This window comes from Arvicola amphibius, chromosome 10, assembly GCF_903992535.2.
Source record: "Arvicola amphibius chromosome 10, mArvAmp1.2, whole genome shotgun sequence".
Classification (NCBI taxonomy): Eukaryota; Metazoa; Chordata; class Mammalia; order Rodentia; family Cricetidae; genus Arvicola; species Arvicola amphibius.
In genome coordinates, this window is record NC_052056.1 from 58,959,987 (window position 1) to 58,986,125 (window position 26,139).

Consider the following 26,139-nt stretch of genomic DNA (forward strand, 5'->3'; position numbering starts at 1 on the left):
GGCATCTACACCTGACACCATATTCCAGGGAGGTTTTATCATCCTGCTGGTCACACGGGGGCCTGATCCTTTTGCCTCTCCAAACAGGGGATGAGAATGGAACACTAAGACAAAACCTGTGAGCATCTCTGAATTTCTGTGGCTTATCGTGTGGTTGAGTATCAGGTTTATCCTGTCACAGTCCAAAGGGTTGTGGCCTACAACAACTTCTAAATTACAGCAGCCTAGGAATCGCACTGAAATTCATTTCATCTTCCTGAGAGCTTTTGGAACTGAGAAACATTTCAGGGTTATCACTTTAACGGCAACAAGACTAAGTCCAAAGAACCACATGCCAACAACAACAACAAAAAAAAAAAAAAAAAAAAAAAAAAAAAAAAAAAAAAAAAGGAAAGTGGCTAGAAAGAAGCATAGCTCATCGTGGGGATCTTCAGAGGAAGGGACCACGATGCTTTAAGTTGACTTATAGTCTTCATATGTCTGCATCCTGCATGTATAACTTCATCACAGACATTTAGAAAACAGTGACTGATAGATAGGGATTTTGAAAGGTGTGTTAGGCTTAGGAATTTAAAAGAATGTTAACGATTCACTTTATATAATGAAGCTTGTTCTTTAGGAAGTCCGTTTTATAAGCACGGAGAAGGCTAATACAACCTGTTGCCAGATCATTGTACGGGCAGATGAGAAAATGGGGTGTCTACAAAATGCTTCATCTATCACATCTTCTATGAGCGAAGTTTAGTTTGTAAAATCCATGCTTGGGCCAGCGTGATCAGAAGCAAGCTATCTATCTTGGGAGGAGGAACCTTCACCTTAAAAGGGAATCCAGACTCCCATGACTCGCAGAGTCTTTTGAGGTTGCTAACTTCCGACACAACCACTGTGGCCACTAAGAGGCTGGGAAGAATTGTGAGTTCAATTCACAACTGTGTGTTCCTTACGTTGTGCGGAAGAGTGGATATCACTCGGGGAATCTGAATCTGGGAGGCTCAAGAAGATTCGGGGGGTCGGTGGGCATTAGGAGGTTAGGCACAGCCATCTAAGAGGGTCTCCAGCAGTCGCCTATAGCAACCGCTCTCTCCTATTCCTAGGGTGGGACGCGACAAGCTACAGCACAGTGTAGTCAGTGGTAGTCAGGTTGCAAAATCACCTGCCAATTCTGAACCTCTCACCTACCCCTGGAGGTGGCTGCCTCTCCCCTGCCCCTGTCACATCACCCATGTCAACTGCACCCTTCTTGGCATGGAGTCCCTCTTGGAACTGGGGGTGGAGCGGGGATGCTGGAAACAGGTTCTGCCTCTGGGCTGACACCTGTTAGCCCAGAGCTCCCTGCCCCAGCAGCTCCCGAGGAGCACAGAGGCTCCCAAGCAGAGCCTCTACCTTCTGGCTGTAACTTAGCTGACTCCACTCACCTGGAGAGATACAACGACAAGCTTGTAACCCCAGCCCACCTCTTCTACCTAGCCTCACTCCAGCTATGATAAAGACTGTATGTTTCATCTTTCTTCACAGTTTGACTTCATAGGCAGGGACACCCCAGCATCCACTGGTCACAAATTTGATCTGTGTTAGAAGGAACTGGACCGTATCAAAGGAATAATTTCAATGTGAGTAAAACACCAAGCCAGAATAATCTGGGGGTATAAAGAGGACCCTCCAATGAGCTATTGGCTGTCTCTGTCATCTGTGCTTGTAAGTTAAGCAGGCACTCCCCCCTGTGAGCCTTGATGAGGTCCTGCAGGGCCTGCCGGACTGTGAGGGCCACAGGCAAACAGGCAATAAACACCATTCTCACAAAGGAGAAGCTGTCCTCTCCTTGAGACCCTTGCTCAGGGGCCACCATTCCAATGGGGTTTCTGTGCTTCTAAAGTGGGCAGGGTGTCTGGCACCTGGAAGCTGGGACCACTCTACACAACTTCTAGCTGGGTCCCTCAGTGGCCACTCTTTCCTCTTCGGGGAACACGGGACAGATGAGCAGCCAGGAAGAGGGAGCTTCATGAATTAAGGAAAGCCCTGCCTTTGGAAACAAGCCCGGAGACCGACAAGAACGCCACCCCAGCTTATTACTTCATATCTTTCTTCAGCAAGTTACTGATGAAATCCTTGGCGTCATCTGAGATCTCGTCGAATGCCTCGTCATCAAAGTCCCAGGTGGCGGAGGTGACGTTGGCTAACGTCTCATTATCATTGTCACCCATGAAAGGGGACAGTCCGCTGACCCTGGCGGGAGAAGAGCAGAAGAACAAGAATGATGGGGAGTTGAGCGGGGAGCATGACTCCCCTAAGTGAGGGCATAGGTGGGGGCTCACCCTGCACCCCAAAGCAACACTGTATGGATCGTGCACCTGTCCTTCCTCTACCTCCAAGAAGGAATCCATACAGCTTCTGTGTCCTTCTCAGCCACTCACTGTATCCCCTAAGTCACCCCTAGGATCCCCGGCCTCTTTCCACCAACCACCTGTGAGGCTGAGGTGGAAGACTTGATTAATCTACAGACTTTCACAATGTACAAAGCAGAGCCGAGACCCTCCCCAATTCATCCTCCTCTTCCATCCCCAACCTCAGGCTGGCTCTCAGCCCTGAGAACCTTCACTGAGTCCCTTCCCCCATCTAGTTTTTATGTCCTCTTCTATATTCTCCTTTCTACTTCTTTATATCCCTCCAGATGTGTGTGTGTGTGTGTCTGAACCAAACAGGGATGGCTCATCAAATGCGAACCCAACAAACATGAGGGCTTTTAACCAGCAAGGAGGCACAGGCTGCCTGAGGCGTTTACGTCCCTCTGGAAAGCCCATCTCCAGGCTGGGTGGCAGAGGACAGAGCGCAGCCTCATCAGCTGAGTGACCTTGGGCACTTTCCCTACCTTCTGGTGCCACCTTCTCTTCGCGCTCCAAAATAGTCTCTTCCTTAACTGTCCCTGCCCCCTCTTCATCAGCAGCAGGCACTGAGCACGCTTTACCACCCGCGGTGTAAAGATCGGAAACAGATGAACTCATTTCATCTTAACACCGCCCCAGAACACAGGTAACTTTCACCTCTTCATTATAGAGAGATGGCAAGTGAGGCCAGGTACAGATTTGTTAGGTAACCTAACGGAGTCCCAGACATTGGAGCCTGAGCCCCCAGGCCGACCCTTTACTGCTGCTGTACGCTCACATTTCTATGCAGATTGAGAAAGCTGTAAGCAACGCACTAGCACACGGAACAGTTAGGGTTCATCCGGCACCATGTATATCACACAGTTCTTACAGATTGCCTGTACTAACTCCCAGGAGCCTAAGCCACAGTTTGAAGGGCAGTGATCCCAAAGTCCACCAGAACAGACTGAAGCTCACCATCCTCACTTGTGACCTCCGAACACCTCTTCTTTGGCCAGCAGCCCCCTCACCTTGCATTTCAGACCAAGGGCTGACTCTGTGGGTATATGACCTGCACAGCTGCCCGGAGTCCCCCCGAGATAACAGCAGTGCTCTACTGCCACCATCTTTAAATTGTTAATAATGCTTCACCGAATGGCCTCTAGCGCTTCAGTTTGAAAACTGTGTACTCGGTCCCTTCCTGGCCCTGTCCAAATTCTGTGAGATACACCCAGGGCCCCCTGAAGTCAGGGTTTTATGAGCATCCTGCACCCAAATCCTTATTAATCCATCACCATAAACCACAACACACCGACAGCTGCCGGAGCTGTTCAGCATTCAAAAGGCCTCAGCGTACGAAATCTGCTTGTACCCGAACACTGTGCTTGAACAACACCCACTTAAACACTGGGAGAAGGGTGCCCATGGGAGGAGCCCCTGCTGAACGCAAGTACAAAGAGTTTAGCGTTGGTGAGTGTTTATTTTCTCACTCTAGTTAACATACTTGTGTTTTTGAGTACCAATACACCATGGTAGACAGCTTTTCTTAAAGCAAGAGGCTGATTTACGTCCATGAGGGCAATCTGAATCAGTTTTGATCATGTGGGCCTGATAGAAGGCTGCCAGTCTTTGAATTTACATTGCTATGTGCTACTCCATCTTGACACCATACTGACTGGGCTGGGTTTCCTGGGGACCTTTCAGTTCTCTGACCTCTGTGATGTGTGTGGCCTAAGAAAGCTCCACCAAGAAGCAGCCTGTCTTCGCCTGCGGGCACCTGCTTCTCTTCACCTTTACATTTTCTGTTTGAAGCAAGAAGGGGGAAAGTCCTGCAGTGCCCCAGAGCACAGCAGGGAAAGCAAACAGTCTTGCTGAGGAATGCCAAAACGGCCCCTTCTGCATGCCTCCTTTCCTAATTAGGACTTGGAATCCTGCAACGAACGATAGGTCTTGATCGCTGTCCGCGTCGCAGGCATGGGGAGCCCCAGCCTCTGGCCTTGGCACTGCTTCTTCCTGGCAGCACATCCATCTGAAACACTCTGTCCTGCCTGGCTCTCTGCTGGCCCGAGTTCCCCCTGAATTAGAAACTTACAATACTGATACACATAGCATGATGACCAAGGTAGAGTTTGGGTATTTTAGTAATGCTTGTGTTTCTGGTTATATTTTTGCTCCCTGGGATTTGCGATCATTCTGCTTCTGCTTTCCAGGTGCTTGGATTAAAGGTGTGTACAACCATGCTTAGTTTGGAATTTCATTTTTTTTCTGTTTTGGATTTTATTGCTAGAATTTACAAAAAGGGTCATGTGTCCTTTTATCTTAGAAATAAATAATTTACCAACCAGTTAGCAAATACACTAACGCTGTATGACACCCTACCCTCAGTGTTATCTAGTTTCAAATCAAAGGACTTACCCCACTGCTATCTGTCTGGGCAAGTTCTTGGCTGCTTGGCTTTTCTCTCAATCATGTGGATTCTTGACATTCATTCTCAAATCTGAACCATGGACTCTTCAGGGTGTTCTACTTTCTTAATATCCTTTCAATGCTGGGCATTAAACCCAAGGCCGAAAGCATGCTAGACTAGCCTTATGCCCCTGTGCTAATTGCTTAACTATTATTTGTTTTATGTATATGAATGCCTGCATGTATGTCTGTGTGCCTACATGTGTGGCCTGTGCCCGAGGAGCCTGGGAAAGGGTGTCGCATCCCCTGGAACTGGAGTTACCAGAGAATTATGAGCTGCCATGCAGGTGCTGGGGATCAAACCTGGGTCCTCTACAAGAGCAGCAAGTGCTTTTAACTGCCGAACCAACTCTCTGGTCCCCTGATTGATTATTTTTGTTTGTTTCTTTTTAGTTTTCAAAACAAGGTTTCTCTGTGTAGCCTTGGCTGTTCTGGAACTTGCTCTGAAGATCAGGCTGACCTCTGCCGCCCATGTGCTGGGATGAAGGCCACCATGTCTGGCCTTGCTTAATACTTCAACCCCCCCCCCCCCCCAGCAGAGCTTCACCATCAAATCTGAGGCTTTAGCCTCTTCTTCTCGCAGTCAGGGTGGAAAGTCAGGAGAGCAGAGAGCATGGAAATGCCTCTGGACTACCCTTGTGCCATCGCTGGAGTTCCAGCCATGCTCTAACTGGTTATGGGAACGCGTGCCTGCCGGCAGAACTGCTCAGCGCTTCCGAAGGGCTTACGCTTTATCCCACTTTCAGAAGCCTTAGGAATCCCCAGTGGAGAATCGGAAACAGCTGGGCAGATTCACGGGCAGAACCAAGGACTAAACTGGGGGTTTAGTCATATTTGCCAGAGTGGCAAAACTTGAAGGTAGTGGCTGGGCTTGGCAAGGGAGCAAAGAGCCAGGAATCGGAAGTATTCCTGGGCTCAGCAGAGGGGAGGGCAGCTCAAGCCCAGGCAGGGCGGACAGAGGCTACAGCCACACACTCTCTTTTCTAGGCATTTCCCTGACATGTATACAGTGTTAGAGGATGGCCCCTGGCTCTTTGGGGTTAGGAGGATGAGGCAATAGGGAAAGGGAACCGGTAATGACCTTCTTTTCCTTGGGATTGGGCAGAGAGGGTGGGAATGGTGGAGTAGGGATGAGGCAGGGCTCAGTCAAGAGTGGCTCCCCCAGGTGTAAGGAAACACCCAGTGCTCAGGACCTAGGGAGGGAAGGTGGGAGGGCGGGAAGGAGGTTTCTGGAAGGAAGGCTGGTTTATGATTTCCTCCCGGGAGTGTGGCCAGGAGCTCCCCACACTCTTCCTGTCCACTCAAGCTACCTTCAGAAGGAGATCCAACAAACCTCCCTCTTCAGGATCTCCTCGGTGCTGCCACTGTCTCCACGCAAGGACAGGAACCGCCCTGCTTTTCGAAGTGGTCAGACCCTGCTGGCCCAATGGCTTAGCTGAGTCCCAATACTGCGGCTGCTGCAGGAGGCCTCCCCTGGAACTGCTCAATTTTTGAGGAATTCAGATTCCCATGATGAAGCTGGATCCCCCTGCACGGATGTGATGGTGCTGTCTGTAGCTCAGGAGGTACTCCCCCAACAGCTGTAGAACATTATAAAAACACACTATTATCTGGCCAATGATACCCAGTAGCATTCACTGGTCCTAGACAGGGGGTCAGGAGGACTTCCTATACAAAGGTGGAAGGGGCCAAGGTAGGAACTGTTAGACAGACAACCCACTCTAATGCGAGGGACGAGGCAGGGCAAAAGATGCCACAAGGGCACTCTAGAGCCTCTGCTGCTGCTTCCAGTGCAGCCTGGTTCTGCACAGCAGGGGCTTAAGGGAAGCCATTGGGCTAGCTCCAGTTTTTGTGTTTACCATCATGTACTCTACGAGAGCCCCCTAGCTCTTGAAAGGATTTGGACCAGATTTGGACCAGCCCTTAAGGAGCAGTTCAGAAAACTGGCACAGCCACGGGTACAGCCGGGTACAGCTGTCAGGACACAGAGCTGCAGTTGAGCCTTCTTGTTATCTGCCTCCCATCCCTTTCTTTACTCCTATTACCAGGCTAGTTCCTGTATATCAAGGTTGTCTTCCCCATTTAAAAAAAATTCTTTATTTCTTAGTCTGCATTTTAGAGGCAACCTAGTAAACAATGGGGGTGCGGTAGCAGTATCTAAAAGAATTTTTATTTTAAAATACAGTGCTCTTCTGACCCGGTACTCCAAGTTCCAGGTTACATTTCCAATGGAAATGCACAGCTATTCTAAGAACACACGTGCCTGAAGGTTGTAACACTACACACTGGACACTACCTAAGGCCCCGTCATTCACTGGATTATGTTCATACAATGGCATGCTGAACAGCTTAGATGGTGAGCCCCCACAGCTGTGTGTGATAGTATGCATTGGTCTCATGGCTAGAGTAAAAGAAGCCAGCTGCTCCCTTCTGGGTCCTTTCGTGACGTCCGAGGACAGACAGACCTGACCACTAGCTTCAGCATAAAGGGATGATGTTGGTCCCTGGGAGGGTGAGCAGGAGTGGACCCAAGGTCTGCAGGATGCTGGTTGTGTCTGGCTTTTTGATCCAGTGTGAGACACAGGGATGTGTTCACTGTCAAAACGGACCGAGCAGTCCAGTTACCACTGCAACTCCTCCTGGTCTGTCTGGGACTATTCCCATTTTTATGATCAAAGTCCCATTCTCTAGGAAACTATTAGTTCTGGGGAAAAAATGAAACACTTGGTCAGCTGCCCAGACCACGGTGAGCAGTCAATCATGCAGCTTCATGGCCCCAGTCACTTTGATGTCCAGTCCAGTCAAACCCCTGCCATGACCCACTCTACATTTGTGCTGAGATCAGATCTGCTCTTGTGAATATCAGAGGATCAGATGATCCCCATGCCGCAGTAAGAGAGGCCTCCTGTAACAGGCAGTTCTGCAAGTATTGGGACCACGCTAAGCCACAGCACCAGCAGGCTCTGACCAGAGCGAGCTCACCAATCGTGGTTTCTGCAGGGTTCAGGGTTTCAGTGGGCCAGAGACCAAAATGAATCTGGTTGTCCCACTAGCCCCAGAAGAGATAGACTGAGCTATTGGCCTCTGTTCTGCACTTATCCTGGAACAGGGAAAAAGCATCCAGTACAGCACCCTCCGCCACTAGCACCTCTTCCTAGAGGGCACAGGGAGAGGCAGAGAAATGCAGGGATTCTTCTCTGGCCTGGAGGACGGTGACTTTAGGCAAGAGAGGCAGTGACTCTCTGTGGCACAAACGCTATTGCCCAGGTCTAAGGGAAGGAGGCCGTCCTCACAGGCCACGGTGACGCTAAAAGTCTGAGGATGTGAAAAGCCAGGTCACACCAGAGTTTTTCTAACAGAGCTTCTTAAGTTGACTGGGCATTAAGAGTTACCTTTTGCCCTGGAGGCTGAAGACCCCAAATGTCTTAGAGAACATTCCTTGAGATCATCCTTAAAATAAAAATTTTTAAAAATTGATGTGTGTGTGAGAGAGAGAGAGAAAGAGAGAGAGAGAGAGAGAGAGAGAGAGAGGGAGAGAGAGAGAGAATACTTGCACTTGATGAATTTGTGTGCTCTATATTGTGCAGGTGCTCATCAGAGCCAAAAGAGGGTCTTGGATCTCCTGGAACGGGAGCTGTGAGCTGCCTGATGTGGGTGCTGGAAACTGAACCCAAGTTCTTTCAAGAATATAATAAATGTTCCTAACCACGGAGCCATCTCTCTAGCCTCAAGTTTTCTGTGAAAAAAAATATTTACTTGCCCATTTGTTTTAGTGGCAATATACATATGTATATATTTCTGAAACAGGGTCTCATGTAGCCCAGGCTGGCTATGTAGCTGAGGGTGATCTTGAACTCCTTGTTCTCCTGTCTCCATCTTTCATGTGCTGGGACTGTTAACGTGCACTGTCATATCTCGATGTTGTTGTGCAGTGACGAGGCCTGAATCAGTCCTTCATACACACTGGAAAAGGACCCTGCTGATGGAGCAACACCCCTAACCCCGACAACAACAGTCTTAGCAGTTGCACGGATGCCACAGCTTTAGGGAGATCATTCCACCATTGCATGTTACCACACAAGTTCAATGGCGGCTTCTAAGGCTCATGACTGACCGAAGCTTCATCACAACCCAACGAAAGTACGTGGAGCTTAGTTCCTCCAAATGTAGCCTTGGACAAACACTACAGGTGCTTGGGTCTTCTTAGGAGTGTGGAATCTCGGTGGCCTAGTCCTAAGGCCAAGCTGGCAGTCTAAGGCATTACCACAGAGGTTAAGGTATATTATAGGTTGCCTAACACTGGTGTATACCATTGGCTTCTCCTCTTTCCCTCCAGCATTGCTAACTAATTACTGTATTGAACTGTCGTCTGCTGTTCCCATATAAGCCTTTCCATGAAGAATGCTCATTACTCAGTATATATGTACTGGAGTGAGAGACGAGCCAGGACTGGGGTGTCCATCCTGTGAGGATAGGGTTCTGCCCTCAGAAACAGTGAAGATGCTCATCCGTGCTTCCTCTCACCTCATAAGCCCAACCAAAGCTCCCAGGCTGCCAGCTAGGGACAGTGAGGTATCCATCATGGGGATCTTTATGTGTGGCACTGTATGTGGCTAGGGCAGGGTAATACAGGCCCAGGAACAGGAAACCAATCACCCTTCTACTTGGAGGGTGTGGTCCCCATAACGATCCATCCTCGCCTCTCCCTCGCTATCACATAGCCACTTGGGGGCCCTCTGGTTGGAGTGTCTCCCCCCCCCCACCAAGAACCTTGGGACTCACAGAATATAGCAGATGACTCCGATGCTCCACATGTCTGTGGCGTAGCCGATGGGTTCATAGTTGATTACTTCAGGAGCCACAAACTCCGGGGTCCCAAAGAGGACCTTCAGAGACCCAGCGTTCTCTGAAACCAGAACGGAGAGGGGGTCAATAGACAGCACATCACAGAGTTAACCTGAGGTACAGACAAGGGCTTCACCTCCAGGTGTGTTCCACACACAAGCACCTGGCCACCTGTCAATACATCAACCCACCAAGAAAACCAATAAGCTATATACTCACCTTAAATGCCCTGAGTTGGGCAGAAGGGTAGAAGAGGACACTAAAGTACCTGTCCCTGAGTGGTCCTTTCATAAGTTTGTATCTTTGGCAGTCCAACCCCCCAAGGTAGAGACTGTGACTTATGTCCAATAATCTCAAGTAGACTGGGATGCTAACATTCACTATGTCTGCTGTACTTTGTTACGAGCTTCAAAGGGATTTGTCTTTACATCGGATGCATCCTTCGTCCTTAAAAGGATTTTATAACAACGTTCTCATTAATGCTAGGATGATTTCCGCACTACCTCAGGCAAGAGAGGTGCAGGGAAATGAGGTGATTTCCCCATCCAGCTCACTAGAGATGCTCAGGACCTGGTCCCAGGTGGTCTGATTGCTGGTCCAGGTTCCCCTACCCCATCCACTGCCTCTCATTCTAAGTCTCTTGTTTCTCCTTTCTTCAGCTGCTCGGACAAGAGTTGGAGAGACCTAACCTCCAAAGTGGTCGATCTGGGCCATAAAGGAGCAGAGATGTCCATTAGTGGCCAGAATCCACCCATGGATGGGAGACATCAGCAGTGGTAGAGCTTTGGCTCGGGAGCCACATATGGTCTGGTTCAACACATCAGGACCCATCTCAGATATTCCAAAGCAAGGCCTTACCAGATTCCACAGCCTGAATTCCCACCCCAGCTCACACCTAACTCCCCGCTACATTTTAACTGCTTCCCTGTTCTTTGGTCCTCGGATATCACTGTTCCCATAGTATCCCTCTACCAAGGAAGCGGAATGCTGTGTTCCTTGGGCTCTGTCACTGCCAGATCCTGAGGCCAGTGCTTCCCTGTGTTCCATTTATTGGTGGTTACTGTCCAAAAGAAGGTCCTATGTGCTGGCCACCATCCTACCCATCCTGGTAGCAAAAGAGAGTAAAACAAATGTATCTGCTCAGTATCAAAGAGGGCTCTGGCCATACTGAGCTGGCTATCAAACAAGTCCACGCCTGTGAGGACCTCACACCCTCATTGTCCTCCGAATGACCAACATAAGCCTGGACATCCTGGAAGGCTTACCAGGTGGGATTATCTTGTTTAACTATTTCCTGCTTCTCACGGGGTGGTAAGATATAGACTCGCTCACTCCAGCCCTATGCCTCTGTATTAACGGAAGTGTCTAGGATGCTGCTCAATGGCAGACATCAGGGAGCCACAGAGGCAGAGTGGATACAAGAGGTACATAAGGCACAGTTACTGACCATAATGACTTCAGAGCCTGGCAAGAGGTTCTGACTGCTCCCCCACACCTTCCTGCTGGAGATGTCATAAGTTAGGGTGAAACAGCAAGGCACCGAGAGCAGAGGAGCCCCCGAACATGCTGAGCTGGGTCCAGGGTTCCTAGGCCAGCCTCAGCACGTCACTGGAACCTGCTGGGCATCTCCTCAACTATGCCCTCCTCCGGATAAGAATGAGTGAGGTTGGCTATACATTCTCTTTTAATGTGACAGCACTCTGCAAGCTGTAACATAATACAGATGTGAGTAGCTGTTATCACAAAAAATGAGTCGTCGTTATCATTATCATCCCCATTATCTTCCCACCACCGTCCCCATCACCACCAGCTGCATTATCACCATCATCATATATGTAGTTCATTAACTACACGTACTGTGCATAAGGACTATTGACATCGTGCCTTAGCAGCCTAACACTTCTATGGGGCAGGTACTATTTAGTTCGGCTTAGTGTGATAGAGCAGTAAGTAGTAGGGACTGCATTTGAACCTGAGAAGTCTTACTGGTCTCTGACTTTGGCTCCAACACTGTACTTTTCCAACAAGCAGTGTGTAGAACACACACAACCACTGCCACCATGACAGACAGATGATGGCCTTACCTAGTCTTCGTGCCAGACCGAAGTCAATGAGCTTGATCCTGGTGCCTGTCTTGTTGACACACATGATGTTCTCGGGCTTGAGGTCCAGATGCACGATGCCCTGCTTGTGGATGTACTCCACCCCTTCCGAGATCTGCCTCATGTACTTGATACACTCTCGCTCCGTCAGCTCGAAGTCCTCGTCAATGATGCGCTCAAACAGCTCACCCCCTGACACGCTGTGGGGACAGAAGAGGCAGGAAAGGCACAGCAGTCACATCATAGGATTCTAAAGACCAGAATGGCAAGGTATCCTGCCAAGGTAGGCTAGGGTGTGTGTGTGTGTGTGTGTGTGTGTGTGTGTGTGTGTGTGCACATGTGTGCACATGATTGTGCACATGCCAAGTTTCTGCAGCTTTCCAAACCCCGTTCATTCTTCTACACATGTACATGCTAGGCTACTGGGGGGCTCAGGGAAGCATCTGAAAGCCAGGAAGCCCTCAGGCCAGGCAGCGATAGAGAAATAAGGACATGATTGCCTTATTCAGAAGGGTGATCCCTAGTTGTCTTTTTCTCTCATAGACCCCAGCTATGCTTTTAGGTACAGGGAACTGACATTTCAAATATTCACTTTTCTATAGACTATAAGAATATATTTGCATAATCAGGAAGAGAAAACTGTCTTTGATAATGAGAATCTTCAGCAAATTTGCTGGAATTAGTTGATGTAGCCTACTGTTATCGCTGTAACAGATCAGCTGACTCTAAGAGATTGCTCTCTCTAGTCTTAGCGAGCTTCTCTCGCTTCTACCTGGTGGACTGTGTGTCCCGGGCATGTGTAATCCACTCCACCCCAGAACCCACATCTGGGAAGCCACTACTAATTTCAGGTGGACAGCATACTGTGTGAACACGCGGCCCTGGTGTCTGAGGTATACCGTCTTCTCTGATCCCCGTTGCAGACTTCTAAGCCCACTTTCCCTGCTCACTGATCAGAGAATTTAAAGTCTGCCTTTGGTAACCTATGTGACATCCAGTAATGCACCATGTGAATTCAATCTTGGGGTTTTACAAGCTGTGACTCTGGGCCAGGTAGTTTCTTGTCATTTACCCTTGCAGGGGAGACAGGCAGCCACCAGAGCATCCTCTGGAAGGGCTGAGTCGGGTAAAGGCTGGTGAGTATTCCAGCCACTAGAAGGAGCTAGCACAGACACTTTAGAACCACCCAGAGAAGAAAGACCCTTCACAGCCAGCAGGTGGCGCCTCTTGTCCTGGAGCCTTCATTTCTGCTGATTTACAGCAAGACTCTAGGACAGTGTTTCTGAACTGGTGGCTCACAACCCCTTTTAGGGTAAAATGACCTTTCACAGGGGTCACGTGTCAGATATCCTGGATACCATACATTTACATTATGGTTCACAATAGTAGCAAAATTACAGTTATGAAGTAGCAACAAAATAATTTTATGGTTGGGGTCACCACAACATGAGAAACTACATGTAGGAACCTACAGACTCTTAACATCATCTCTCAGAGATTTGACTCTGTAAAGTCTTACGAGGAATCTGAGGCTCCTCACATATTTTAGAAGTCCCTGGATCACTCGAATGACCAGGCATGTTTGGGGCATCCTGACTTCCTCTGCTATGACTCCCGTGAGGAACTGAAACTCAAGCTCTTGGCGAAACCCTCCCCTATGCCACATAAGAGCCTCCATGCCTTGTCTCGGCGCTGTGCATCAAGCCTGTCTTGTCTCAGTTGCTGGTCACCACAGCTGTATGAAGCCTGGCTCATTCCCAGGCTTTCACTTGCAGCTGCCAGCGTCGAACATGAACAAGGTGCCCACAAATTTCTGCCTCCAAGCTTAAACTGCCCTGAGAGAGCAGCCATTAGCCTGACTTCCCGCGGATCTCTGAGCTGTAAGTGTTGATGTCTGAGCCATGAAGCTCATATGGTTGCACTTCTAGAGGTAGGTAACTTACTCAGTTCGCACGGGCTCAAGCCTTTTTGGCTGTATCTAATGCATTTCTAAGGCGTTTCTTTAGTCACTTCCCGGTACAGAAGGAGTTAAATATTAAGTCTCATAGTTCTGTAGGCTTCTCTTCAAAATGGTCAAGATTACAGGGAGAAAATACTGGTTTGCTAAAGGTTGCCACCCACAGGCATGGGCCAGGATGGGGCCAGATGAAATGTCCTCTTAGTAAATTGATACTGAGGGATAATGAGCAAATGAATGAATGGATACTTACTATCACCAACAGGACCCATCCCAAGGGACCATACTTATCCCCAGAGCTCTAGGTCTGGGCAAGCCTTCCCTGGAAGTCAGAGAGGACAATGCTATTTAGGGACTTGGTCCCCAGTATCTCCTCCTTGTCTCTTGGCAGCCATATGGATGCTCTTTTATACACTCTGCTAACAGTGGAACAAAGACGACATCAGCCCCCAGGGACCCAGCTGAAACTTCATATCTTCTTCAAGGCTCAGCCTCCCACCACCGCTTGGCTAGTCCCAAGCACTTCCGATAAGGCAAGCCCAGGCCCAGGCCAGCAGCCAGAAGGACCCTTGCTGCTGTGTGACCAGGGCTTGTTCAGAAACAAAGTCAGACAGGCTGCGGGCATGCTCTCCCATATTTCCACATGTCTGAGGCAGGGACTCTGGAGTGTGTTTACTTTCTCTCAGTTTCTCTATCAAACAAGAGCATAAACTTGCCCTGCAGACTGTCAACATTTCCCCTGTCTATGGCCATGTGTTAGATTAGGTTAGAAGTGTGACCAGGTGGAGGATGAGCCCTGGTTTCAGTTCCTATTATAAGGCAAACTCCTAACCCTCAATAGAGGCTAATCTGGCATCTGTGCCTGTGAGACTCGTTCCGTCCGTGGGGGAGGAGTGGGGTGCAGGGATGAAAGCCAGACCAGCTGAAACCTCCTTACATTTCTCTGCTTTTTCCACCCGGCTTGCCAAGTCCCAATTCCAAGCTAAGTATGGTATTCTGCCCACTGGTGCCGCTGCTTGGCCTTACCCAGCCTCGCCTGCCTCCTGCCCCCCTCACGAACTTGCTCAAGGTTGAACTTCTAAAGATAAAGCCTTTCTCCACATCTTCACATACCCACACTGCCTGGACAAAGCAAGCCATTCTAGAACAAATGTGAGATCTCAGCCCACGAAGATATTGAAAACGGGGCCAGGGTCACAGCCAGGCGCTCGATAGTCCTAAAAAGGGGGTGGTCGTGGTGAATTTGACCATTTGACCATAAGATACTAGTGAAAATGTTCTCTGAGCCTTTTGTGATTTCACAGAAAGGAGGTGTTTATAGCCAAATGGGGAGCCTTGAGATTATTTAATCTGAATGCCTTTTGGCTGGTAGTACCTAACAATTAAAAAATCCCTTTTAATAGTTAACAGAGCTCAAAGGCAGGCTTCCTGAGTACGAGAAAGGACTTATTCCACGGCATCTGCTTGGAGGTTAAAATGCTCTCAGGATACTTCTAAGTGGAAAACAGATCCGAATACAGAAAAAGTCAACTTATCTTTCTTCTAATGGCTGCCTAGGGCTGAGCACTGAGCCTCACTCACGAGAACTCTTCCACTTAATCCTGCAGTATTTGTGAGGGACCAACAGCTTCTTCTACAGAACCCTATAACCCTATCCAAGGTCAGGTCATGAGAGGTGGGCTGGGTTCTGAGGAGGGGCTATCTGACTCACATCTGCATCCAGCCATTTTATTTTCTGTCTTAAGAGCACTTTTTGGGAGGAGCCTGCCGAATGTCTCTGTGCTGAGGAGAGAAGAGGCTCATTGCATTCTCAGGCCTGGCCCTACCTGGGGAGGAATACCTGCCAGAGTAGACAGCCCATCTTCTCCAAAACACTGATTCCAAAGTTCAGATTGCCCAGCGCAATTCTTAAATACCTTGAACCCCTCCAGTGACCGTGCTCTTTCACCCTGAGCAGCTTTACTTTTGGTGTGCATGCTATGGGCACGCACAGGTGTCAGTGACAACACACTGCGCGAGGCTGCACGCAATGTCCGCAAAAGCAAAATAAGGCGGGGCACCTCCTGACCTCTCTTATCCAAAGCAGCTGGCACAAATTCACACACTGTGATGTGGTATGTGTGTACAATTAAGTCTCTCGGAGCTCGGAGGATGCACACTATGATGTGACATGTGTACAGTGAAGTCCCTCGGAGCCCGGAGGATGCAGGTCTTGCTAGGGTGGCAGTTTACTGAAAACTATCCGGTGCAGGACAGTGAGTTCAAGTCACACATTGTGACAAAAGGCAGGACAGTCAAAGTGCACATGCCACATTATGTTTGCATTTTCATAAAGAACTTTAGAAGGATACAGCAAAACCCAATAAAAACCATTTACCTTTGGTGGTATAAAAGCAGGGAAGGTAAGTGAACGGATGGGAATAGGAATAGCATGCAGCTAGTCAGTGTGTTGTCACTGACCCCTGTGAGTGCCCACAGCATGCATTTCCTTAAATCTTAACGTGCTTTTATATATTAAAAAAACAAGGTTCAGCACATGAAGCCCATGAAAACTGTAGGTGGCTTAATGATGTGTGTGCATGCATATAAGGGAAGTGGGCATCTGGGGTATAGGGGAAACAATGGATTCTGGGAAAGCCTTGCCTGCAGGTCATCTGTTCTACTCCCAGCTTCTGTGTAACCCAGCAGAGAAAGCATTACTCTGGCGAGTGAGAAATCAAACTTGTTCAATGGGAGGAATGGGGAACAGTAAGAAGCAGTGGGGCTGGAGAGAGGGCTCCATTCCAGAATTCTGAGCTCCCAAATCTGGGCTCCCTCCGCTTTTGCAAAGAAGGTAGGACGCAGCCCTGTTCCTTCCTTTCCTACCGTACATTACCTTCAAGTGAGACCGCCCCTGTCAAGCAAGGAATCTGTGATAGCTGGGCTCGTTCACAAGGAAACAAGAAGACAAAGACTGCAGGGCTGCCAAGGCTGCCGTCAGGCCGCTGTGCAGTGGCCAGGGCCAATTCTGCTTCCCCCTGATCAGCTCTGGTCATGGTGCTGGTGAGTATCTTGGCCATCATACCATGTTATATGGTGGAGGTGGCTGGGTTGGGACATTGGGAGTGGGAGGCAGGTGGGGGGCAGGTAGGGGCTCTCAGACTACAGTGGCCACTCACATTTCCAGAACCATGACGATGTTGGCCTTTTCCTCAAAGGCATCCACACACTGGACCAGCTTGGGGTGGTGGAGGCAGTTCATGATGCTGATCTCCTGCCGGATGTTCTCTTTCTCCTTGGCGGAATAGGCCTTGAAAAACTTCCCTGCCCAGATTTTTCCAGTTTTCTTTTCCACAAGTCGGAAGACTTGTCCAAACTTCCCACTGTCAATGAGAGGAAAGAAAAAAGCCGAGTTGAGCGAGTTCTCTGAGAAGCTGGGGGTGGCAAACCACAGCCCCTGAGGCAGATCTGGCCTTACTCTTTTTATAGTAGAGACTTATTGGACACAACCACACACCTGCTCACTTACATGTTCCCCATGGCTACATAGCTGAGTAGTCAGGATCCAGGTGTGTGGCTCAGACCTAAAATACTCTTGACTAATGAAGAACATCCTACTTCATCTTAAGGGTGGACTTTTTCCCTTCCCTGAGCCGGGACCCCTGAAGAAGTACTGAGGTTCTCCTCCAAAACCAGAAGCACTGAACAGCTGTCCTCCCTCCCTCCGCTCTAGCACAGATACTCTGGAGGACAGGACGGACCGGCTTCCCCTGCCAGAAACAGTGAGTTCTTATTCTAACAGATGACTTCCTCCCAAGAGCTGGTAAAAGAGGCCTACATTGTGCCCTCAGTTCCCCCAAACCACCAGAAATAAAAGCTGAGCCATATTGTTTTTTTTTTTTCCTTTAAAAAAAAATATAGCCCAGAGTATCCTCAAACTAATAATGACTTTGACTTGGAACTTCTGATCCTCCTGCCTTCACCTCCTGAGTGCTGGCACCATCACATCTGGTTTATGTGGAGCTGGGAGTGGAATCCAGGCTCTTGTGCTACTAACTAAGCTACCTGCCCCCTGCCCTACCCCACCATCCACTTAAACTCTTATGCTTCTCCAGAGACTGAGAGCTAGGAGAGATGCACAGCTTGTTGGTGTGTGAGCAGTGGTGTCTTTTATGTCATAGGGAGTGAGGCTCCGTCAATGGCAACACAGGACTAGTTCGTCCAGAACTGTGAGGCTCCCGGGGCATTCTTGGCAACCCTAGTTGGCGCAGCTGCAGAGAAAGTGCTCGCCAGGCCCAGCTACTTCGTACCCAAGGCAGGGGATGCTAAAGAGAACTGATTCAGACCTGGTCCTTGTGTTTGAGGGCTGTGCTGTGGGCAGAGGCACAGAAGGCCTGGCCTGAAGCTCCTACAGAGCGGAGTCTCTCCAGAGAGGGGCCCTGGCAAGGGATGGGCTTGTGTGTCATTCCCTCCTGGTCTGTAGACACTCAGTGGGAGGAAGCTGGGTTTAGGACAGCATAGGAAGAGCACCCGGGTGAACTGGGGTCCTGCACCACCCTCACCCTGGGGCCCAGGGGCAGTTTGGAACGCCACTTACGATCCTAGTCGCTCTTCAATGTCATACACATCAGATACTTTCTGTTCAGTGTTAACTGTCACTGTCCGATAATCAACCTCAGGTTCCTTTTCGTCTGCAGGGGGGCACAGGTCAGGGTGAGTGTGAGCCATCAAATTCCCCCTTCTCCGCCCCTCCATCCCGAGAGCCTGTCCCAAAGACAGCTGTCCTCACTCACCGTCATCTGACACTTCCACTTCATCCTTTGGCTCTGGAGAGACAAGGAGGGACAGGAAGGACATGGTTGTTAGTACTGAAGGCCACTTAGAGCAAGGCATGCTGTGGGCTTTTCCAGGTGCCAGCACACCTGGATCGCATGGGCATCCCCCGAAGTGGGCCGGTCCTTACTGTAAAAACAGCCAGATGCAGACTGGCAAGTTCTGGCCTCCTCATCCCAGCCCCACCCCGCCACCATGTCTAACTGTCATCCCCTTCTCTCACACAGTGACCCCCCCAGACATCTCCCCTTCCACATTTCTTCCAGTCTTTTTGGTATTTCAGAACCTACACACCACTGCGACAGTCCTGGTTTTCCATGGCCTGGAAGCGAGCAACCTATAATTACTTTCATTGTTACGTCTGTTTATACATTTGTTGAACATTTGTTATTGAATTCTAGCAGTATAGCAAGCATCTTGCCAGTTATGTGGGCACATGACATAACACACACACAAGGCATAGTCTCCCTTCCCTCCATGAAGCTTATAATTTACTTGTATAGGCAAAAACATAGACACTTGAAGTAAGCATCGATTACATATGTCACAGAATGAGGCAGGTACCAGTGTGGCGCCGGAGGCACAGTGAGGAAGGTGGCGCAGCACAGGACGGTGATAAAGCCTGCAGTTCTTCTCAGAAGGAGCCCTTGAGTGGCCTCCCAGAAGATGGGATGCAGTGAGGGTGAACGAGGGCACACAGGTGAAGCCGGCAAGGGCCCGTGAGTGACCCATGCCAGCCGCTCTCATTCATATGCCAGGAGCCAGGGCTAGGGAGGAGACGGGTTAGACGACCCCAGACCTTGTCTACTTCAGAGCCCTAGGGTTTCCTCTGCTCCTTACGATCCTAGTCGCTCTTCAATGTCATATCAGATACTTTCTGTTCAGTGTTAACTGTCACTGTCCGATAATCGACCTGAGGTTCCTTTTTGTCTGCAGGGGGGCACAGGTCATATAACTTCCTGGTCTTGGCTGAGTAACTTTCCCTTTCTGGACCCCAGGTTCCTTGTCTGTAAAAGGAGCTGTACAGGTGACTTCTAGTGGCCTGGCTAGCACTGTATGGCACGTTGTGTAATGTTCTGTACTCCTTCAGCCATCGTGGGGAGCATGACTGATGGATGGATGAAGGGAGGTGTGATGATAGGGGTCATGAAAATGGAAATGTGTGAGTGTGAGAGGGAGTGTGTGTGAGTGTGGAAACATGGGAGTATGTGTGTGCCAGTGAGTGTGAGCATGGAGACACGAGATGGTGTGTAAGGATGTGAGCACAATGATAGTGTGGAAATGCGTGAGAGCATGAGTGTGGGGGGACAGTGTAGAGGGGGAGCATAGAAGCGTGTCAGTATGAGTGTGACCGTGTTAGAAGAACGAGGATGTGTGAGCATGTATATGTGGGACAGTAAGGGAGTGTATGTGTGGAAGTGTGTGAGGATGGGTAACAGGAGAGCGTGGCTGTGTAGGGCTGTGCGTGAGTGTGCACACATGGGATAGTTAGAAACAGCGTGACATCACTATCTGTGGGGCTATCGTGTGGGACTGTGCGTGAGTGTGCACACATGGGATAGTTAGAAACAGCGTGACATCACTATCTGTGGGGCTATCGTGTGGGACTGTGCGTGAGTGTGCACACATGGGATAGTTAGAAACAGCGTGACATCACTATCTGTGGGGCTATCGTGTGGGACTGTGTGTGAGTGTGAGAGGGTATGTGTGCATGGGATAGTGGACAAGTGTGTGAGAGTATATATGTCTAGAGGAGTTTTGAAGTGTATGATGATGTGAGTATGTGTGTGGAGTATTATGGGATGGTGGGAGTGTATGTGTGGGGGGCAGCATGGAGGTGTGAGTGTGGAGGCATGTGAGCACATTTGTATAGGATAGCAGGGGACTGCGTGACTGTATGTGTGTGTGACAGTGTGGAGGTGTGTGGCTGTGTATGCGGGATGGCACAGAGAGTGTGTGGGACAGCACGGAAGTGCATAGCTATCTGTGTGTAGGTTGGTGTGCAAGTGTCTGGCTGTATGTCTGTAGGTTAGTGTAGAAGTGTAACCATATGCATGTGGCATAGTGTGGAGGTGTGTGAGCATGGCTAATATGTAAGAGTGAACACATGTGTGAGTGAATGTGCATGTGTGGGAGACAGTGTTGGTATAAAAGTGTGAAATATATGTCCGAAGGACAGCATGAGAATGTGTGTTTTTCTGAACGTGCCTTTGTATGTGTGTGCGAGGGATAGTATGGTGTGTGCAAATGTGTGTATAGGTGTGAAATAAAATCAGTGCATAAGTATCAGTTAGATGTGTGTGAGAGAGTGTGGAAGTGTGTTAGAGTGTGGAAGTGTGTTAGAGTGTGGAAGTGTGTTAGAGTGTGGAAGTGTGTTAGAGTGTGGAAGTGTGTTAGAGTGTGGAAGTGTGTTAGAGTGTGGAAGTGTGTTAGAGTGTGGAAGTGTGTTAGAGTGTGGAAGTGTGTTAGAGTGTGGAAGTGTGTTAGAGTGTGGAAGTAAGACGGGAGGAAAGGCTGACTGGCTGAAGCCCCCACCAGAGCAAGGCTGGCGGGAGGCACCTGTGGGGTGCGTGTCTTGTGAGAACAGTGTACAGAGGGCCTGGCAGACACAGCTGGTAGGGAGGGCTGTGCACCAGCGTGCTGCGCTCTGCGGGGCTTTCAAGGTCCTTGTCTGCGGCGGAGGTGAGGGCCAGGGAGCAGGTGCAGCTGGGCCTGTGCACAGCAAGTGCCTCCTTTAGACTGAGGACAGAACACACGGGGATCTAAACAGACAACCGGAGGAAAACTAACCCAGGCCCACCAAAGGTAAGTGCCTCTTGCCAAAAGAGAGTTCCGAGAGTTTATAAGCATAAAACCAGAAGCTGTGATCTGTTTAGAGTTCTTAAAATGCTGCGGATGAAGTTTAGTTTTAGAAACCTAAACACAAGGGGCCTGGGAAGAACAACACAGAGAACAGCATGGGAAAGTGAAGTGTGCAAGGCAGACAAGGGCCGGGTCGGGGTGGACGGGAGCTAATGGATCGCTCTTCGGAACCCACACAGCTGGCATGAAGTGGCACTGTGCAGCCATGACAAGGGTGACCCAAGGGCAGTGCTCCTAGGTCTTAAGGGTGAGTGCTCAGGGAGGACTGTCTCATTCTGCCCGTGAGGTGTCACCCTAGGAAGGGCTGTGAAACCCACCCCTGGAGCAGTACTTCCGCTCGCGGCTCTGCCCAACAGAACACCGCCTGGGGACGACGGGTGGATTGGTCTGTGGACCTTCCTAGAGCTTCGGGCATCTGTTCCCAGGGCTAGCTGCGGGTAGATAGAAGGCCATGACGGAGCTGGACAAGCACGCAGAGTTGCTAGGAGGAGGGACCGCCGTGGTAAGACAGTCCGAAAAGGTTGGGAGCCCATGCGAGGGTGAAAACAGGGCTACAGACTGTTCACCACATATGAACACTAAGTTGGGGGATCGTCCACGTCATGTCTCCCACAGGAGGACTGGAGGCATATGGAAGCCATGCTAGGATGTCTCAGAACAATGGGGTCAGCAGATGCTTGGACTAGTTCAGTGATGCTATGTCACACAGGGTTCTAAAGGAGGCAGAGATCCAAGGACTGTGGTCCGGGACTATCACCCACCCAGATCTTCCAGTCGATGAAACAACATGTCTTACCAAGGAAGTCCCATTGCCCTGACCTGCGCTGTCCGGTATGAAAGAGTTCTCCTAATTTAATTTGATCAACACCCCTTCATTTTCTTTGTCCCCTGTAACATCCTGCTGGTGTTCTATGGAACCTTCTGACCAGCAGAGTATGAGAAAACCAAGGCAGGCTTTCTTGGTCTGGTGTCTACAAAACTGGTTTGTGCTCTGCTTGGAAGAGGCCTTTCCAGCCACCTAGCGCAGGGTTTTTGTCAGCCAGCCTTGGAGAGGGACTTAGTTCTGGAGCTGGCCTCTTCCCTGCCTCCAGTCACAGAGTTGGCTTCCTGGCTTGCCCGCTGTGTGAGCACCATGCTTGCCCTCACACCCTATCTTATCTACTGTGGTTGGGGACCAGTCCCTCTTCGCAGAGATTCAAGTTGCCCTCTGCACTGTTCAGGGTAGCTTTCCTCTGGGAGTACTCGCTGAGATCCCGGGATGCTGGCGTGCGTCTGCCTTCTCGTCTTGCCTCTTTTCCAGTTGTGGGGCAAGATGAGCAGAGGGGAGAGGGGAAGAGTTGAGGGAAATCGTGGCTCAGTGAGCTGAGCTCCCAGACCCATAAACAGAGGTAGCCATCTCAAAGATGAGCCTTTGGTTTCTCTTTCCGTGAAGGAAGGAGATAAAATTACAAAAGAGGACCTCAACTAAATCTTTTTTTTTTTTCCAGCAGTCATTTAGTGGGCTGGCTCAGGGATTAAGATGGCTGCTCTTTCAGAGGACCCAGGTTTGATTCCCAGCACCCACGTGGTGGCTAACAACTACCTCCAGTTCCAGGGGATCTGATGCCCTCTTCTGACCTCTTCGGACACCAGGCATGCATAAGGAGCACAGACATAGAGGCGTAACACCCATGCACACAATTTTTAAAAATCTATTTAGAATGAGCCACAGCCTCAAGAGCTCAGTGGAAGAGCTATTTGGAAGAGGGTTAGGAGATGCTTCCATAGACAGATGAGCCTCATTAACATGGATGATGTTAGGAGAAAACCGGCAAAGCTCTGGGACCCCTCACAAAGAGCTCTCTGTACCTTTTCATACAGAGGACTGCAATGTGTGCACTAAACACTAGAGGGCAACCTGGCTCTGGGAACCACTTTTGGGAGCCCTGAAGAGCCTCAGCCTCCTGTGCAGTTCCAATTGCCCTTGGGTGCAAGGAGCTGACTGGCAAGCAGCCTCGGCCACAGCTGCTTTGCTAATAACACTGTAGCACAGAACAAATTAGGGGCAGGGGCTAAAATGGAGGGGAGTTCAAAGGCAGAGGGGGATTAGCGGGGAGTGGAACCCAAGACTCAGCTGGGGCACTGAAGTAGGGGGCTCTGTTTGCTCAGGCCTGGTGAAACTGGGCAGGATGTTGTCAGGTCAGGGATAGGAAAGATGGCTCTGTCGGGGGGGGGGTCCCTGGAGCTGGTGGGGAGCCCTCTTTTTCAGTCTCCCACTGGATCCTCAGTGTCTGGGGGCAGCCCCAACACTGGAGGGACACAGGACGCCCATGGGTGAATGGAGTGAGGGATGGGTTGAAAATAGATGGAACTCAAAATCAGGATGAAGTAGAAGACAGAAGCTGCTAGGACAAGAGCGGTAAGTCGGGCAACACAGGCTGGGCTTTGTGGAATGAGGCTGATTGGCATCGCTTTTAGTAAGACCCTCATAGCCTGTTACTCCACCCATGCAACCTCTGTTACTACTACTTCTCCCACCTGTCCGCTAATGCTTCCAAACTCATTCCCCACCCACACTTCCCAGAGAGCCCTTTCCCCTTTACCCAAAGAGAGCTATCTTTGCTGAGAACTCACAGCATCTGAGAAATCCACAGAGGACTTTGACTTGGGGCATCCCCACCCTCTTCTCCCACTCCCTTTTCCACCTCTCCTTCACTCCTTTACCCCCGTCTTCCATTCTTGGGCCTAGCTTGTGCAAACTGTCCTTCCTCTCCTCCTCCTTCCTGGATAAGACAACCGAGCCTTGAGTGGGAGTAGCTTCCTGCCTGGAAGCCCTGGGTGGCCTGGACCCTTCCTTGGATTTCAGGCAATTGCCCACTTCAGTTTGTCTGCAGCAGTGGGAGGGTTCTGGAGGCTATGTAAGAGTTCAAGGGCAAGGCCACTGCCCCCCAAGCATGGCATTCCCCATAATCCTGAGCACGGCAGCCCTGACCTTTTGAAAGTCAAGCCACATCCCCATTAGGGTCCCTGGGTTGATTAGGGATCTGGTTGCTTCGGGTTTCCACATCAGGGCCTGGGTGACTTCCAGTCCAGCCAGTGACCATGTTTTCTCTGTATCTGTCACTCCCAAAATAACATCCTGAAAACACTCCCTGCTCCACCTATTCTGCCTGCTCTCTAAGTCGTCCAGGGCAGAAGGATGGGGTGTGTTGGAGTGTTAAGAGGCGGCGGAGGGTGGCTTTGTTATTTGGTTTCCCCCACCATATATTTGTAAGCAGCCAGTGGACGGGAGCCTTATGAAAGCTACCATGAACCAGGGCCCAGGCCAGCTTCCTCTGTGGCAACTGTGGCCATCCCGAGGGCTAAAAGAGAAGTGTCCAGCCTGCAGCTGGCTGGCTGGTGCATAAAGTTGGTGTGTTTTCTACTTCCTTACTTTGGAGCCCTCAGTTGAGGGCTGTTTTATACCTAATTTTGGAAAGCCAGGAGGTTATCATGAAGATAGCTACACAGAGAATGTAGCCTGGGTTACATGGGGCTTCCAGGATGGGTCTCTCCCTGTCTCCTTCAGTGCCCCCCTCATGCTGCCTACGTGACACCCTGAATATCTCTCCAAGAGCATTGTCCCTTCTGTTCTCCACCTTCTCTGTCTTAAATCCATAGTGTTCTTGTCCCTCTCTTTGCATAAAACTCAGCAAAACACCCCACACTACAGCCTCTTTCCAACTCATTCCCTCGCCAGGGCAACCATTTTCCCACCCTGTGCAAACTCTATGGACTTCTATTTCAAAGATCGCTACCAAGCAACAGGCAATTCCAATGACCCCGAGTCTCTAGCTCTTTGTCTTTAGCATTTAATGCAGTACACTTGCAACTTGCCCCTCCCCCTGTGTCTACAATGAACTCAGATTTCTCACAGTCCCTTCTTCTAGACCCACAGGGCTTTTATACTACGTCACGAGGATTGACCTTTTCTAATCCCTGGGTTAATTGGTTTTATTCAGGTGTCCATTAAACAACAAAGATTTCTGAATCTATAGCCCTTGTTTGAGACTTCCTCCCAAGGTGGTGACCCCCTTTCAGGTATCCCTCAGATACCTCTACTAAACTAGTCTGAAACTAAGACCCTCACCATCTCCCAGTCTCTTTGTTATCAAGTTTCCCAAGTCGGTGGGAGACAGCCCGACAAACCTCTTCCCTCAATCTGACCGAAGGAGAACAAGCTCTGGGCTAGACAGCTCTGGGTTCATGTTTCTACTCGCCATTCACAGGCTCTGTGACCTTAGGCAAAAAGTTGCACTCCTCTGTCTATTTCCCCTCTGTCCAAGGAGGGCAATGGCAGCGGTGCCTGTGTCACTGGGCTGTGAGGACTGCAGTGGAGAATGTAAAGATGAGGATGTTGTCAGCATACGACAGATGCTCAATGGCTAGCATCAGCCACATGATTTAAAGTAATAACCCTCTAAGTGTCTCTTGAATGTGTGCTGGGTTATGTAAGCCAGGAACTAGGGAGTCGTCTTAGAATCCTCTCATCTCTCTCTAATCCCCTCACCCCAAACTCATCAAGAATGGTCCACTCTACCCTCTGGAGATTTAGTTCATGCGCCTCCCATCCCTCTACCAGGCTGAAATTACAGAGGCTCGTGGGGACCTGGCTGACTCCAGACTCATCTTCTAAGCCATCACCAACCATAAGGCTTCTCAAATGTTCATGGGTATATGAATGCCTTCAGGAGCAAAGTGTGCCAAAAATGAAGCC

At 49.8% G+C, this 26,139-nt stretch overlaps 1 protein-coding gene across 6 annotated transcripts in view; it reads right to left on the reverse strand.

Annotated features, from left to right (window-relative positions):
• Positions 1-26,139, reverse strand: part of Mylk (myosin light chain kinase) — a 249,598-nt gene that overhangs the window by 13,486 nt on the left and 209,973 nt on the right. For 5 of the 6 annotated variants that reach the window (XM_038344888.2, XM_038344886.2, XM_038344887.2 and 2 more), the window contains 6 exons: positions 18,503-18,535; positions 18,307-18,400; positions 16,889-17,092; positions 11,756-11,973; positions 9,609-9,732; positions 2,071-2,223 (listed from right to left, as the gene is read on the reverse strand). In XM_038344888.2, coding sequence (XP_038200816.1) covers positions 2,071-2,223; positions 9,609-9,732; positions 11,756-11,973; positions 16,889-17,092; positions 18,307-18,400; positions 18,503-18,535 — 826 coding nt within the window. Of the gene's footprint in view, positions 1-2,070; positions 2,224-9,608; positions 9,733-11,755; positions 11,974-16,888; positions 17,093-18,306; positions 18,401-18,502; positions 18,536-19,382; positions 19,395-26,139 lie in introns of those variants that run through there. The other variant, XM_038344890.2, reaches the window with a different exon arrangement.